The sequence below is a fragment of the Poecile atricapillus genome, chromosome W (assembly GCF_030490865.1).
Source record: "Poecile atricapillus isolate bPoeAtr1 chromosome W, bPoeAtr1.hap1, whole genome shotgun sequence".
NCBI lineage: Eukaryota > Metazoa > Chordata > Aves > Passeriformes > Paridae > Poecile > Poecile atricapillus.
This window is the reverse complement of record NC_081288.1, coordinates 15377752-15393929: the sequence shown is the minus strand read 5'-3', so window position 1 is coordinate 15393929 and position 16178 is coordinate 15377752. Positions and strand designations below refer to the sequence as shown.

Sequence of the window (16178 nt, the reverse complement as noted above, 5' to 3'; positions counted from 1 at the left end):
GCCAGATGTGCCCCAGATTTTGGATGGGGTGTTAATACACCCAGTGGATTGTGTGTTACTGTTAACAAAATTGTAGTTTATTGAATTTTGAAGAAAAAAATTATCATTCTTCTGGTCAAAGTCTACTTTGGATTTGTGTGTCCTGCTTCCTGAATCCCACCCACTGTCTGTCACTTTAAGACAAAGTGCTCTTCCTTCTTTTTTGTGGTTTTACAGCTGCTGCGCTGGTTGTGATAAAATAACTAATACCAAGCTGTACAAAGTTTTTAGGGAGCAAGGAGAAAAAGTTCTAATTCTCTTTTTACTAACCAGATGTCTAATCCCAAGTTTTGTATCCAGAGGCAAGTCCTCAAGTGTATTGTGAACTCTGTTGCTGAACACTCTGCAAAAATTCAGCAATGTAGCCATGAGTGTGAGGTCATATTCCTGCTTTTTTTCCTAAATACCACCAGGAAGGAAGGAAAGAAGGTACTAAACTCTTCTTTCTGGTCTTGTCTGGACTTTCTCACCATCCTTTGTAAAGGTGAAGGCAGAGCTGGAGCTGTGTTAGCTAGAAAAGCATTTATTTGTTTCCATCTTGCTTCTATTGAAGTGATTTTATTTGGCATAGTGAAGCTCTCTATAAGCCACAGAGCATGTGGAGCTGCATATGAAGGAAGGGTCTCTGGGCTGTGAAATTTTTTTTGTGAGTTGTTCCATGTGGCAGTTCTAGGCCCCCATAGGAAAAGGCAAAGCTGTTCTTCTTTATTAACCTGGCTGTCAGACTACATTGATCTCATTGGCCCATACTTAATGGTAAAAAATAAACTATTTTGATGATTTTGCAGAGTTTAAAGTGGGAAAGTGATATTTTGGGACTTTTGAATGAGAAGAAGGGGAAAGGTTCTCCATTTAGGTATTCCATGAAACAAGAGCCAAACCTATCCTGGCTTTGCCAGAACTGATATTGAGTGAAAAGTCAGCATAGCCAGCTATGGTTATGTTTGATTTTCTAAAACTGGGGGTCTTCAAAAGGGAAAGTAATCACAGAAAAAGAAAACAGAAAAAGAGTGCAAAACCTGAATAGTCTAAAGCCATTACTTGTTTTCCTTTGGTTGTAGTTTTTTTTGTTTGTTTTTGGTTTTTCTTGTTTAAGTGGGACAAATGATTTGTTGTTATACAAAGAGACACTCAGAGCAGAAGGGTGAAATTGAAAATATGGATAGAATATGAAGTCCTATTTCCCAGCAACAGGGCCTGTTGCAGAGAGAGCAGAATAATATCTCAAGTGGACTGATATTTATCCTGCCTTCCAAGAAATAAATAGGGATTTGAAAGAAAATGAGTGATTACTGCAATTTTCAGAGGAGAGTTTATAGAGGATTGGCTTTGTTCTGTGACAACAGAACCTGCACTTGCACGTGCAAGAGTTAGGCACTGGCTGAAGTCAGTGGCTTCTGGTCTCCTTGATGTTCCTATTTCCATTTTTAGTCCATCTGGGCCCTTTGTCTGCTTTTCTAGTAGGCCCTTTTCCAGTTTGTTGTGTGTGAGAAGCTATTCACCTGCTCTCCATGCTCAGGTTACCCTGCTTCACTGCATCCTGGACTTTTTCATTGTGACATTCTTTTATAATGTCATGTATTCTCCCAGCAGCTTGAGGTGGTGGGGGCAAGCTGTGATTTATGTACCTGTAAGACTGTGATTTATGTACCTACAGCTCTATTTCTGTTAATGGATAAAAGTATTACTACTACTGTGCCTTTCTTACCTTGGATAGCCTCCATACTTTCTTTTATTCCTTTCAACCTTTCTTTTATTTTTCATCCACACATTCTGTGCTTGCTCCTGGCTGCTTGCTCGACCTGCACATGGCCACATACCAACAGCCCCATCTGGTGACAAATTGTGTTTTGCTTAGGTGCGGCATGAAAACAAGTGTGTTGCTCCTGAGAGGTGCCCGTGCTTCCACAATGGAAGAGAATATGCCAAGGGAGAAACAGTGACTAAGGACTGCAACACCTGGTGAGCCACTGGAAGGGTGTTTTTCTCTTTAGGGGGCCTGTTTCTGATAACACCAAATATTGTTTGCTTAACAGATTTCTTTTATAGAAAACCAGTTTTTTGCTGCATAGTAATTGCACAGACAACACGTTCCCTTTACATGTTGCATAAAAATCCAATAAAATTCCTGGCAAAGTCTGGCAACCTCTACCATGTGCCCTACAAATAGTTGTGTGTCTGTGTAACTCCTCCGTAGGCTCTAGATAGTGGATTTTGCAACACAACATAACAATTTAGGACCTATATGCTTTGGGGTGGAAGGAATGGAGCCTGGGCTTTGTCACTAAACTTTGCTGTTATGTTTCCCTTTTTGTTTCCTTTTGTTTTGTCTGAGGCCCTTCAAATCAGCCATTTTCAGCCAGAAGGGGTGGGATGCACCAGCTATAATATAATAGGAGCTCTTCAGCAAATGATAAAGAATTAGGAAGAGACAGGGTCAACCTTTAATATCTCAAAAGAGTGCTCTATCCATTGATATATTAAAAAAGATGAAAATAAATGTACTTTCTTAGAAGAAAGAAGTGAATGCTCTGTGTCTTTCACCACTATCCTGCTTGGTTGCTAGAAAAGGATTTATATGTCCAAAGGGGAGTTCTAGGCTGCTCAGTGTGCCTGGAGGGAAGCCCTCAGCACAGGCTTTGGTAAGGTACAGTGGGCCACTTTTGGCTTCTCCTGCACAGCACATTGGCTGCACTGGAGATGCTTTGTTTCCTGTGTGTGTGTGGGGAATGATGGCTCTTTCCTTCAGAGCTCCAAAAGTCCAAGGTATAGGACATTCAGCCACTAGTGGTGTGAGAAATCTGTTTTCTTTTAAATTCGTACTTGAGAATCTGTTACGCATTCTACCCTAAATGTCCCTGTCCAGCTCTATGGCAATCCCAGGAGCAATGTTTATCATTCTCTGTATAACTGGGGAGTGTTGGGTCAGAGAATCACCACCACCGCACAGTCCAAGGCTTGATTTTTGTTTGGTATGCTGCTCTTTGAATAACAGTGATTTCAAGATTTGCATTTTTTAGCTAGTGGGACTGCTCTGAACTAGCATAAGTTAGCCTTGGATGAAGGTTTTATATGGAAATACTGACCTCCCGGTGTTTTGTTTCATTTCTTTCATTTGCAGCTACATATAACAATGTACATCCATGTACTGTAATGAAACCTGGGGAAAAATAGGCTTGAAAGGGAAAGAGATGGAGGAGAAATGGATGTTTTCGTCTAGATACATATTCTATAACCTGCTTACATTGCATTTAGGTAGAAGTGATTCAGCTGAAAAACAGACACTGTGAAAATTTTATTGAAACAAGAAGAGTACAGCGTGAAACTCCTCAGTGTTAAGAAATTTGAAAGGTTCCTCACAATAACCATGATCAGCCTTTATATTTTCAATTTTTCCTATAACCTTTGATCTTAAAGTAGTCACAACTGTGTTGCTTCATTCTTGTAACTGCCCACTTAATTCTGGCAATACCATTATAAATTATATTTCCCGAAATACATAGAATTTCCTTCAATATCAGGGTCAAGAAAATGTTAGAAATAAGGCTTTTTCTCATTAATAAATAGTTCTTCCTCAAATTTTAGGTGTTTTTTGTGAATGTGAATGTAAAATTGGAAATAAGGTCCCTTCAAAAATGTCACTAGGGCTTTTTTGAACTATGTGACTTTGAGAAGTTTCCTGGTAGTTCTCAGCAAATATCAAGTCAAATGTCATTTAGAAAGTGATATAGGAAATTACTATTGCTTTGAGAATTGATTGAGAGTCTGCATTTTGGAGGTTGAGATCTTCCTTTTCCTTTGCTTTTTGTACTGCTGTTGCAGGAGTTCTCATTCTCACTTGTTCTTAGCCAGATGTGAACACCTGCAAAGGCAATATATGAGCCAGAGGTGTCAGATTTGGCATTTACATCTGACTTGACATATGGGAGACCCTAATTCATGAACAGTGGAATGTCTCCGAGCCTAAGCCAGTGGCAAACCTTCTGTTATGCAATGTATTGGGAATTCATTGTGGAGCTCAATGAAAATCTTGGAGTCACACTTGTGCAGCAGCGCTCAGCAGAAATTTGCTAATCTGAATTTAACCACCCCGCGCCCCTCATAATCTGTCCATGCATGTATTTACAAGATCTTGCTCTTGTCTAACTGTTAGCAGAGAATTCATAGAAGAGGGGGGGCAAGAGGTTTCGTGTTACTGAAATTTCATTCTTTGAAGAAAATGTCTTGCACAATATTTATTATGATGTGAAATGTTACCAAAATTAAATAATGTTTATGCTAAGGTTAAGGCATTATTAGAGAACTCAGTTCAGTGCCGGTTTTTCCTTTGGGTAGCAATTTGATCTTGGGAAAGTACTTGAAGTTTTTTGTCCCTGAGTTTTTATGTCTGTAAAGCATGGATAGAATTCCTCTTTCCCTGCCCTCACAAAGCTTGATTAGAAAATTCCTGGGGCAGTGATGATATCCATCTGCATTCATGGAGCATTTAGTGGATGAATGTTTTGTCATCCGTATTAATTAATTATTAATCCTAATTAATCATTAAATTATAATTATTAGATATTGTGTCAAATGGTATTCTAACTCTCCACTGATTGTGGGTTGTATTTTATTTTCTCATTCTTTTGCTAGTTAGCAAATCAATTTATTTTCACTGATCAAAAGCCTGTGGATGTCAAGGGAAAATTCCCCTTTCATATTTGCGGCTTCTGTAGCAAGGTTGTGGTCCCCCAGGATACCTCTGGGAAAGGGCAAGAGTGGTGGATGCTCTGTTTTGCTGAAAGGGTACTTGGAGCAGACCAGCATATCCTAAATAAAATTCTAGTGTAAAAGAATATTGCAGCAGACTCTGTCCTGACCTATTTTGTAACAGGGAAATTCAATCCATGCAGAGTCCTACACACAGCTTGTAAGAAACAGAGAAACACATCCTTTATTAATTTAATCTTAATGCACTGTTTGGATTTATGCACCCACTGCTAACATACGCTGATTTATGTTAATGAGAGAACCTCTCATCTGGTGGTAGAGACCTCCAGGAGGCAGAGTCTGTGGCACTTTGCCTAAAACACTTTTCATTCTCTTGCTTGTTATTTACGTTGAGATAAGGACAACTGCTTCCTTTTTTGTTACAGCATGTGCCAGGGGAGGAAGTGGGAGTGCACCAAAAATCTCTGTGATGGCACCTGCACTGCTATTGGTCCAGCTCATTACTTGACATTTGATGGATTGAAATACAGGTTTCCAGGAAACTGCCAATATGTGTTAGCTCAGGTAAGAGTATGTCAAATGCTAAAACCGCCCAATCATATAAAAAGAGTTTGACACCAGGTGAGAAGCCCAGTGTTGGATAAAGCACAGTTAACTATTTCTAATTACTAAGCCAGATGTATAGTAGAGAAGAATAGAGCTTATTAATGTCTTCAGAGATGTCTTGAGAATTTTGAAGGGTGCATTGTGTTCCATAGAAATCAGGCTGTCATGTGCCCAGCTGGCCATCGTGAACCTTATGAGAGCACCTTGGTACAGAGCAGAGCTGTCTGAATCTCATCTTTAAAATGGAATTGTGGCTACCCACAAACCAGTGTTTTATTCTTTTCTTCTTTATCCTGTAGTGGTAGTTTGCTGTTCGGCTGAGTGAGACAAGGAATATGCTCAGTGAACCTTCCCTAAATACACCCAGAGCACAGGCTCTGCTCATTCCCTCCAGTATGGTCCCTGTCTTGTTCCATGCACCACCTGCTTGGAGAACCCTGACAATATCCACTTTCCTCACAGCGAGGAGGAGAGGGGGATAAAAGCAGAGCACACTAAAGCCAACTTTTGATTTATGGAAGCAGCCAGAATTTAGAGTTAACTAAGATAAAGGCTCATCTACATGCAAATTATCATGTATTTAGAAACGTCTGTGCAAACTAGGATTCATCTGAAAATTTGGTTTAAAACGAGATGGATTTAGTGCTGATTGATAACAGCAGTATTCTCCAGTTACAGTGTGATGTGTTTCTTGGGTGGGATACTATTTTCCCTACAGAGTCCTCATGAGGCACATTCCTCCTTGCAGTTCTGCTTAGGGAGGAAGGTGTGATCTACTTGCCTCTGCCAGGTCTTCGAAATATGCTCCCACCTTGATGCCAGCTGGATTATGTTTGAGGAGTGATTGCTTTGCCACTACTGAGAGCTCTGTGTAAAGGTCTTATGGGCAGCAATACCATATGCTACTACATAACTACTTAAAATGGAATTTAGGTCTGTTTTCCTTAAATGACAGACACAGATAGCTCCACACAGGGACTTTTTCTTAAAAGGTGTGTACTGATAAAAATGAACACAACCAAAAATAAAATCTAAAAGGCCAGAGAGATATGAGTTATCATATAAATGCAGTATGAACTCTTCAAGGATCTCAGAAATATTTGACTTAGAAGAAAATCAAATACATTAAGCTGCCTGTGTATTCAGATATGCCCTGTGCCCATCATACATCTTAAATATCACACATACTGTAACACTGTGTATTCTCCCTGCCAAAAAATACTCTCCAAATGATGCATGTGTGTTACTGACAGAGTGTGCCCTACTCTTCAAGAGACGTAACACATGAATATCAGTGCTAAGCATAAACTAAATGAACATGGCATGCCAATATATATCCTATTGACCACAGCTTACACAGTGTTGTTTGAGGCTTCTTTTTTCTCTGTGTTTTCCCTGTATGTGTTTTTCAAATACTCTGCATTACTGACTCATTTATTTTCTTATCTGATAGGACTTCTGCAAGGGTGACTCTGGAACATTCCAGATACTCATTTCAAATGAAGGTTGTGGCTTCACTGGAGAAAAGTGCACCAAAAAGGTTATCATTTTGTATGAAGGAGGGGAAATAGAGCTCTTTAATGGAAACGTATGTACTCTTCCTTTTTCTTTCCTGTTTTTTTTGGAAAATAATTTCAGATTGTTCAGTAAACTGAGGCAGGAATGACCCCACGCTCAGGGATTCTTGATAATAAAATTAACAGATTAGCAGGTTTATATTTATCCATTTCCAGAGGTATAATGCTGTTTTGGTATTTCTGCTTGATGCCAATCAGTTTATCTCAGATAATCATAGAATGGTTTGGGTTGGAAGGGACCTGAAAGATTACCCAGTCCTACTCCCCTGCCATGGGCAGTGACACCTTCCAGTATCCCAGGTTGCTCAGAGCCCATCCAACCTGGCCTTCAACACTGCCAGGGATAGGGCAGCCACAGCGTCTCTGGGCAACCTGTGCCAGGGCTTCACCACCCTCACAGAGAAGAATTTCTTCCTAATATCCAATCTAAACCTCCTCTCTGTCAGTGTGAGGCCATTTTCCCTTGTCCCACACCAGACCCTTGAAAAGAGTCTTTTTCTCTTTTGTAGTCCCTTTAGCTGCTGGAAGGCTGCAATATGGTCTCCCTGGAGCCTTCTCTTCTTCAGGCTGAACAATTCCCACTTTTTCAGTCTTTTCACAACAGAGGTGCTCCAGCCCCCTGATCATCTTGATGGCCTCCTCTGGACTCATTCCAACAGCTCCATGTCCTTCATATATTGCGTGCCACAGATTCTTTCTAAATATGGTTTGTCAAAGCTTGTTTCCAGCAACTTGAAGTATTAGGAAGGGTTAAGAAATGACTGACCTGTGGCTAGTAAAACATCAGAGCTAATTTAGCATTCTGAAGGACTAAGCAAACACACACAAAAATAGAGTCACTGCCCAAACAAGTTAACGCTGAAATGTCAGCTGTCCTTTGCCCTGCTAAATTGCTGGATGGAATATCCACCTGACTATATTCTTCTTTTTCTTCCCTTTTGCTGCTAACAAACATGGAAGAATTAACCATGGATCGCTTCCACCTCCCATGTTTCTTCCCAGCAGGAAATGAGCTTTCCAGAGGGCAGAGTTCAGCCCTTTGCCTTGAACACTGTAACTCATGCTGCCTGTGAGCTCAACCACTACAGAGCTGCAGTGGATTATTGTTTCAGGCGCTGCCTTTTCAGAAGTCCTGTGCTCTGAGCTGGCGTCTGGACCAGAGATTTGCAAGAATGCTCCTAGTGAAACATGAAACCACTCTACATTTGCCTTGTTTTGGGTTAACAAGCAAAGCTGTAGCAGGCTTGGAATTGCCTGCAAATTGCCACTGAACCTTGGCAGGAACACAAAAACCTTTATTAAAGGTGTCTATGCACCTTGACAGCATGGGATCCATGTAGGCTTTGGGTGCTGCAGAAATGAACACAAGACATATTGGTTGTCCTGTGCTTTATTTCTACTGCTAAAGAATCCCTGGCTTGAGTGAGGGCGAATAGCAGTACAGGGATCATTCCATTGAGCTGGGCTTTGTCTGAAAGCTTCTTTAGTTGACAGATTTTCAAAAAAGCTGTGATTCCATTTGGATATGTAAGAAGGGCCAGAAGAAAACAGCAGGTGATTTAGGCATCCAGCAGGTCCAGCATCAGAGAGTGTTTGGTTCCTGAGAGAGCCTGACCTTGTAAGACCTTGTAAGACCTAGGTCTGTATTACAGCACTGTCCACATGACCCTGAGAGAATTTTTAGTTGTCTTTTCAGAGAGTTTAAGGCTCAGTGTAATAATATCTAGAGCGGGTTTGCTTAAAATAACAATAACCAAAAGACATTAAGGAAAACCAACTGATATGGAGATCTTAGGCAAATTCTTATTCAGTGATGACTTGATACACTCCTTTTCCACAAGAATCCTTGGAAGTAAACAGAAGAAATAGTATTATATAGTATATATATAGAATATAGGGGTTTTTTTTGACCATTAAAATGTTTCAAATTAACATTGTTTTAAGATGATATGTTTTGGGAGCAGCTTCTACTGCTGCTACTAAGTAGGAGTTTAATTAACATGTTACAGTTCTGGCTGACATTTTAAAAAAATGAAATAATTTTTGCTTTTCTGAAACAAATCTGCAAGTTTGCAAGTTTATTATTTCATGGCTGGGCAAAAAGCCTCCATAAACATAAAAATTCTGTAATTTATGTCAACCCCTCAGCTGAACTTTGTCCTCTTCTGGTTTTTGGAACCCTCTGAATTTGGAAAGACAAAGACTGTTCTAGAATTTTAAGTGGTCAAGTGACTATATTGTGTAGTAATATGTTGGGCATAGGAGATTGAAAATTTTCATCTGCCTCTTCCAGAACTAAGTAGTTAATGCATTAATGGTGCTTAAAGTAGCAGCCATGCCAGACTTTTCTTTCCAAATGTGGTTAGTATTCCTATTAGAAATCCCATAGAAAGGGGATTGTGGTTTGAAAGAGAACATTTTAAATTAATCTCTTAAATTCTTAGTAGCTGGAGGCAGTGAATTTGCAGCCAGATGGAAAAAGAAAGAGGCACACAGGGGAAGGGAAAGTGATGGAAAAAATGAATTGACACTGAAAGGAATCTCTCTGGATTTTTCTTGTTGGTGTAGTTGTTGGGAAGAAAGTCCTTCCTGACTCCGGAATAAGACTGGTCTTTCAGAGGCCACTGATATGAGTGGTTCTCCCAGTTCTCATTACAGTGGAACCAGAAGAACAGAATTGTTAAGTTTCCTAAAAATAAAATAATAAAAAAAGCCCAAACCAACATGTAATTATTCAGTGAACTAGTGACCAATACTAAACTGGTAATTAATTGAGTACAACCTGTCTTTATCAGCCCTCCTTCATATGTTGTGTTATACCCTGGGACCACATTCAAAGACTTTGGAAATGGGATGAGATTGAAATATAGTACTTGAATCCCAAAATTCTGGTTTTCTCTGGAGTATCTGGATAGTGCATGGAAACTCTCTGGAGAACAGGATGATTGGAAGCACCTGGGAATGTGTCCCACTGAAAAATCACCTATGTTAAAACATGAGAGACACTGCTGATAGCACAATGTGTTTCTCTCATTCAGGTAAACATCAGGGTACCTCCAAAGGGCGAAAATGATAATTTAGATGTCATCAAGTCTGGCCGTTATTACATTGTTTTACTGGGCAAAAGCATCAGTGTGACCTGGGACCTGGCCATGGGAGTCTCCATTATCTTAAAAGGCAATTTCAGAGTAAGTGTTTTTTGCTTCACTTCTTATTCTCACTAAAGAATGCACTTAACCTGTTCCTGGGGAACAGCTTTTTCTCTTTTTTCAAAATGTAGATTTTAATGAAATATTAGGAACTTGTTCAAAAATGTAGGGGTTGTTTGGTAATACTGAAGGACCACCTTATTTTCCTGGTTGTTCAACTATAAGTGCCAAATCCTGGGTCATTGGAAATGGATTATGACAGAAGGAATGAGTTCTGTGGGGCCTCACAATAACCATGCCTTGAGGTATTTCTTCTGCATTCAAGAAGATCAACGTAAGGAGCCAGATTTACTGGTGATGGTGATAGGACAGCGATCTCCAAAAATTAAATGGGATTGTAGGGACACACTCCAAGCCGAACCACAGGGGATTGTAGGGACACACTCCAAGCCGAACCACAGGGCACTGCTCATTAGAGCAGTCCTGCTTTCTGGAGGCCTTGGCGACAGCATGGTCCTGCTTTCAGTAAAGCGGAATGGGAATGGGTGCCACACGCTCTTTGGGAGAGACTGTCTGTTTTAGTGGCCTTGGCAAGGCCATGAGTAATTCAGTTTTTAAACTTCATGGCATTAAAGCACCAGGCTAAAAAGACTTCTTAACAAAACCCTAAACTGGTCTACAGATGTAAGATTAATGCTTTCTGTGTTTCTTTCCCTGCAAGGATCAAGTGTGTGGTCTGTGTGGAAATTTTGATGGAATCCAAAACAATGATTTGACCAGCAGCAGTGAACATCTTGAAGTAGATCCAGTTGACTTTGGGAATTCTTGGAAAGTTAATTCCCGCTGTGCTGATGTTGCAAAGGTGATTGTGAATGAACTGTGAAAACTAATTAGTGTAGGTTACAGTAACACTGAAGAATGGACAGAGAGCTTTGAAAGGATTAAAATACATAGAAATTAACTCCTAGCCCCATGTTTTTTCCAAATAGTATTATTTCTTTAAATCTGGTGAAAGGTCAGTTAACTTTAGTAAAGCCTCTGGGCTGCCTGGCTTCAGAGGAATGTTAAAATAGCCAATTTGTATGGTAGAGACTGTTCCTAGAGTTATCCAGCCCAGATGCTTGAAATCCAGCTATCACTGGAAATCTCATTTTAGAGTTTAATCTTAAAAAAATAGCTATAATTTTCAGACAGGGGGAGTTCAGATAAAAATTTCATTTTTTCCTATTCAAATTTCTATATCCCAAGATATCTTAGTCTCTCCATTACAAAGCATGGAATACATAGGTTAATTTCTATATGATTTTTTTTTTCTTTTAGTAAAGAACATTCAGTTTTTATTTTCAGGTTAGAAAGGCTTGAACAGAAAAAGTAGGATACAGGAGGGGATGGGAGACCTTATTGCCATCCATCATTGCCTGTGAATTTTGGGGAGGATAGCTTCTTTCTAAAAGTGTTATCTATGTCCCAGTGCTGGGCATTTCTTGGGATACTAATTATATTACACATAAGAGTCTACCTCCTGTTTTCCAAATACAGAGTTTTGCAAGAATGATATTGAATAATAAATTTGTATGTAGCTGACAAATGAAGCCCTAAGTATTTCCAAATGAAATGTGCAAGGAAACACCTTGAAAACAACTTGTTTTGACATTTGTAAAACAAAGCATTTCATTCAGCTGAATTTTTTTTCCTTGAAAATTTGTCAAAGTGATCAGGGGCAGGGGGGTGGAAAAATCCTTCTTTAGATCTTTTCTTACAAGATTTAAATTACCAGAAAAATACACTGAAGCATTTATTCTTGATCGTGTGAAATCTTCTGGGTTAGTTGCTCATTATGTGCCAGTGTGACATAGCCACAATATTACCTTGCTGAATGTCACTTTTTTTTCATTTGACTTGATTGAAATGCTGTAAGAAGGTGCAGTACTGAGGAGTGAGGCCGCAGCACCAGACTGAGAAGGAGCAGCTTCTCATTTCAGTGGCATAGGCACAGGACAGGACCTGCAGGGTGTTGCTGTGTTAAATTCCCTGTCAATGCTAGTGCTCCTTGTTCTTAGATAAATTAAATGGGAGGAGGGAATACTGAGCTGTTTTTATTCAGCAGTGGCCTTGGATATTGTCTGCTGAAATCTGATCATATTTTTAAGTCTTGTGGACCTTCTGAGGAGTTGTGGATAATCATTTGTCAGGATGGGTGTTTGGTTCAGTGGGTCTTCCTGTTTTCAAAATACCTGAGTTAAAACTTCAGGGTACAAGTAAGAGCTGGAGAAAATCAAGGAGGTGATCTGCTCTGCTGCAGCAGGATCTATGTGTGTTGTACAGCAGGTTGAAACATTACTCAAAGAAACAATTTCCTTTGCTAGTGAGTCTCTTACTTCAATTTGAAGACTCCCAAGGTCCTGAAGACAAGGCTAATGTAATCTCTACTTGTCTATTACAATATTAAGCCCAACCTGGAACAGACCTTGATGTCTCCACTGTGTGGTGGAAACATAGTGAAGCAGATGATGGTAGAAACATCATGCAGCATTTTGTCTGGAAGTGTCTTTGAAGAATGCACAAAATTGGTGAGTACTGGGTCACATGTTTCACATTCTTCAATGCTGCATGATCTTTGCTGGCATTGATTACAGATGAGGGAAAAAACATAGTTGTGCTGACAGCACATTGGACTTGGTGCAGACTTGCTGGTGTTCTCATCTCTCACCTTGTCCTGTAGCTGATGCTTTATGGGAAAATGCACCCTTATGGGAAAACACACCTATTAAGCTATGAAGTAGCTTCTTCCCAAGGGGAATTTTACTGTACAGCCAGAGACTGCACATGAAGTAAGGCCTAAGGGTTGAGATTTGAGGGAAGGGGGAGCTGAGCCAATGCAATGCCATTCAGGCTGTATTATACCCAATCTGCTGCATGAGAGGAATGGGGACAAGGCTTAAAAATATTAAGTCACAAACTGCCATCCTTGCTGACATCAGCAGAAAGATTTGCACTGATTTATGTGCCACCTTGACCCTTGGCAAGTGGAGCAGCCAAACCATCTGAAGGCTAACAATATGTACAGGAAAGAGATGAAGCGTCCCCTGCCTTGTGTTTCTCTCCTGTAGGTGAATCCGGAGCCCTACATTGACATTTGCCTGTATGACACTTGTGCTTGTGAGTCTGTTGGGGACTGTGCGTGTTTCTGTGACACCATCGCGGCCTACGCACACACCTGTGCACAGAAAGGGGTTGCTGTTCACTGGAGGTCACTGACTCTGTGCCGTAAGTACAGAAAACATGAGGCAGAACTATGTGAAAACGTTCAAAGTTTCGGCTCAGACTGGTCGGATTTAGCTCTGCTCCCACAGACATACAGAGAATTTCACATTAATGGGGCTGGGTTAACAGCTCTCTTTGACTCTCCCACCCCCTGTTTATTTCTGCACCTGGCAAACCTGTTCCATTAATTAGGGGATGCAATAGCCTGTGGTACAAAATCTAGAGGAAGAAATAGTTTCAGTAATATGGAGGTACATGTGCATTAAATAAGGTTTACAGTTTGAGCAAGTCTGGCCTTGAGCAAGTATTTCATTGTGTGAAAAAAGATGTGATCTGCTTTGATTGTAGTCAAACAATAATGTAGTAAAAAAAAAAAAATTTCTGTATTTAAAAGTGAAAATCTTTCTTTTTCTAGATATATGTGGTCCACTTTGTCTCAGATAATTCTGAGATGCATGGTGGATATACACTGTGGTTTGACTTTTTTTTTTTTTTTTTCTCCTCTGATTCTGTCCCTGCATAGCACAAAGCTGTGAGGACCTGAATAGGCAGGAATTAGATTATCAGTGTGAATGGAGATATAACAGCTGTGGACCTGCTTGTCCTGTCACATGCCAACACCCCCAGGCTTTGGAGTGTCCTCTGCAGTGTGTGGAAGGATGCCATGTGCACTGTCCTGCAGGTAAGCCCATCTTTTGATTTATTTAAGCAGCTTTTCTTCTTCTTAACAGGTTCACTGATGTGTTTTCACCACAATTCCTCACTGCCTGAGGAGGGAGGTGGTTGGGCATCTTGATTTGGATTTGTGAAATGGGCACAGTACGTGGAGGGCATGAAGTATTGCCCAGAAGAGAGGATGAACCCATGCCAGCAAGGATGAGAGAGGATGGGAACGGCTTGATGAGACTGGAGGATTAGGGGCTGTGTGTCAACAGAGATTGTTGACTCTGTGGTTAAACTAGGATATGAATTTGTGCTGGAAATTGATAAAATGCTCTGCTTCATGGCAGCTACAGCAGTAAAACCCATTGCCTTCACCTGCTTGTTACCTCCAAGATTCTCCTGAAAGTGCCCAGCTGGCATCCTCCCATGAGCATCAGCTTGAAGCTTAACTATTCCAGCAACTACCTTGTAGAAAAGGGAAAAGAAAAAAAAGACAGAAAATATGGGACAGGGAGAAGAAAGGGAAGAGGGGAAGCAAATAGGGTATTTTAAGACTCCAAGTAGCTATTCTGGGCCCTGGTATTTCTGATCAGAACAAGGTAGAGGCTAGGAGGAGAAATAAATAATATACATGTAAAATGGAAAATGCCATTTCCCCCATGTTACTGATATCCTGACATCTTCCATGCTTTGTTCTAAAGATATATATACACCTTCTGTGTGGTGCTGGCAGGTATTACAATGGGTTAGGTGCTTTCAATATCTAAATAAAAGCTGTTATGAAGGAAGGAGAGAGATACTTCTCGGTGTCAAGTTGGCAGTGGCCACAACACCAAGCAGAGTATTCAGGAGGTTTAAACTCACCTCAGAAGTACTGTTTTGCTTTTAACCCCATGATTAGTTTTACAGTTAATGACAACTGGTATCTTTACACTGCTCTGCTGTTTTGAAACAGGGAAAATACTCGATGAGCTGTCCCTGGATTGTGTCAGTCCAGAAGAATGTCCCGTGTGTGCAATTGGAGGTGACAGGATCCCACATGGAAGGAGAGTAGTTTTGAACAGAGATGATCCACAGCACTGTCAATCTTGGTATGATGGGGTTGTGGAGGGAACCAGCATCCCTCCTGTGTAAGATGAGGGGTCAGGGATGAAGTACATCCTCATGAATAAGTTTATGGATGTAACTTTAAATATATACTCCAAAAGAAACTTGAATACCATCCATTATGTCAATATCCCTTCACAGAGAACCCAGAGCTAAAGATTTTTAGTGACAGGAGTAGGGATAATAGGATGTCAGCTGAATTGAAGCAAGTGAAATCTATAAATTCCTTTCAAAAAAGGTCTTTTCACATGTGTAGGTGGCCTTGGCTTCAGATGTTCCGCTTCTTTTTGTGCAATATGTGACTCAACATCAATAAAGCTGTCAGACTCCTTCCTTCTGCCAGTGCTAAAAAATTCCTGTGTGTAGTGCAATGTCTGAATGTGCACTCAGTCTAGAACTTGCTGAGATTATTAGCAGTTGGAATTGTGTCCCATTACTGCAAAATCAATTTCCATGAGATACTAAGGTGATACCTGTGGTCTGATCCTGTGTACAGGCGTTTCCAAATAGGATAAAATGAATGACAGGGATTGTGATGCTGTGCACTGGGCAGGATGAGGGCCTTCAGTTACAATGCAGCAGAGACTATTTGCATTTTGTTTAATCCCCCATGGCATATTATGAAAATTTGTCATTCTCTGGATATCTGGAGCATGGATGGATATTTTCACTAGTGACTTAATTCCATGAATAAAAGATAGTTTTCCAACTTCTAAACTGATCAGATTTAATGGAAAATGAGTTGTAAAACTGCAGCAGCCATTAGCCCAGACCAACACCTTAGCTCCAAGTGCTCTGAACCTCATAGAAGCTTAGAATGGGTACAAACTTGCGATTCCTGGTCTCTAGCCAGGGCTAGTGTGCAACTGAGCTACAAACCCAGGGCATGAGACTGTTAGGCTGATCAATTAAATACATACTTTTTAACAATACACATGAAGAGCCACAAATTCCATCAAAAGGTCAAAAAAGTGTCTTCTTAAATGAGTCTCTGTTCTCTAATTTTTGTAATTCTTAATAATAATTTATCTTAAATGTTGATACACTGGCTGCTGCTCACAAA

The 16178-nt window shown here is 40.3% G+C and overlaps 1 protein-coding gene across 1 annotated transcript in view; it reads left to right on the top strand.

The window, feature by feature from the left end:
- LOC131591380 (von Willebrand factor-like) overlaps positions 1 to 16178 on the top strand; it is a 126631-nt gene that overhangs the window by 54773 nt on the left and 55680 nt on the right. The window contains exons 19-27 of the mRNA XM_058861995.1: positions 1898 to 2001; positions 5175 to 5313; positions 6809 to 6943; positions 9971 to 10120; positions 10803 to 10943; positions 12532 to 12651; positions 13192 to 13348; positions 13869 to 14027; positions 14964 to 15099. Coding sequence (XP_058717978.1) covers positions 1898 to 2001; positions 5175 to 5313; positions 6809 to 6943; positions 9971 to 10120; positions 10803 to 10943; positions 12532 to 12651; positions 13192 to 13348; positions 13869 to 14027; positions 14964 to 15099 — 1241 coding nt within the window. The remainder of the gene's footprint in view (positions 1 to 1897; positions 2002 to 5174; positions 5314 to 6808; positions 6944 to 9970; positions 10121 to 10802; positions 10944 to 12531; positions 12652 to 13191; positions 13349 to 13868; positions 14028 to 14963; positions 15100 to 16178) is intronic.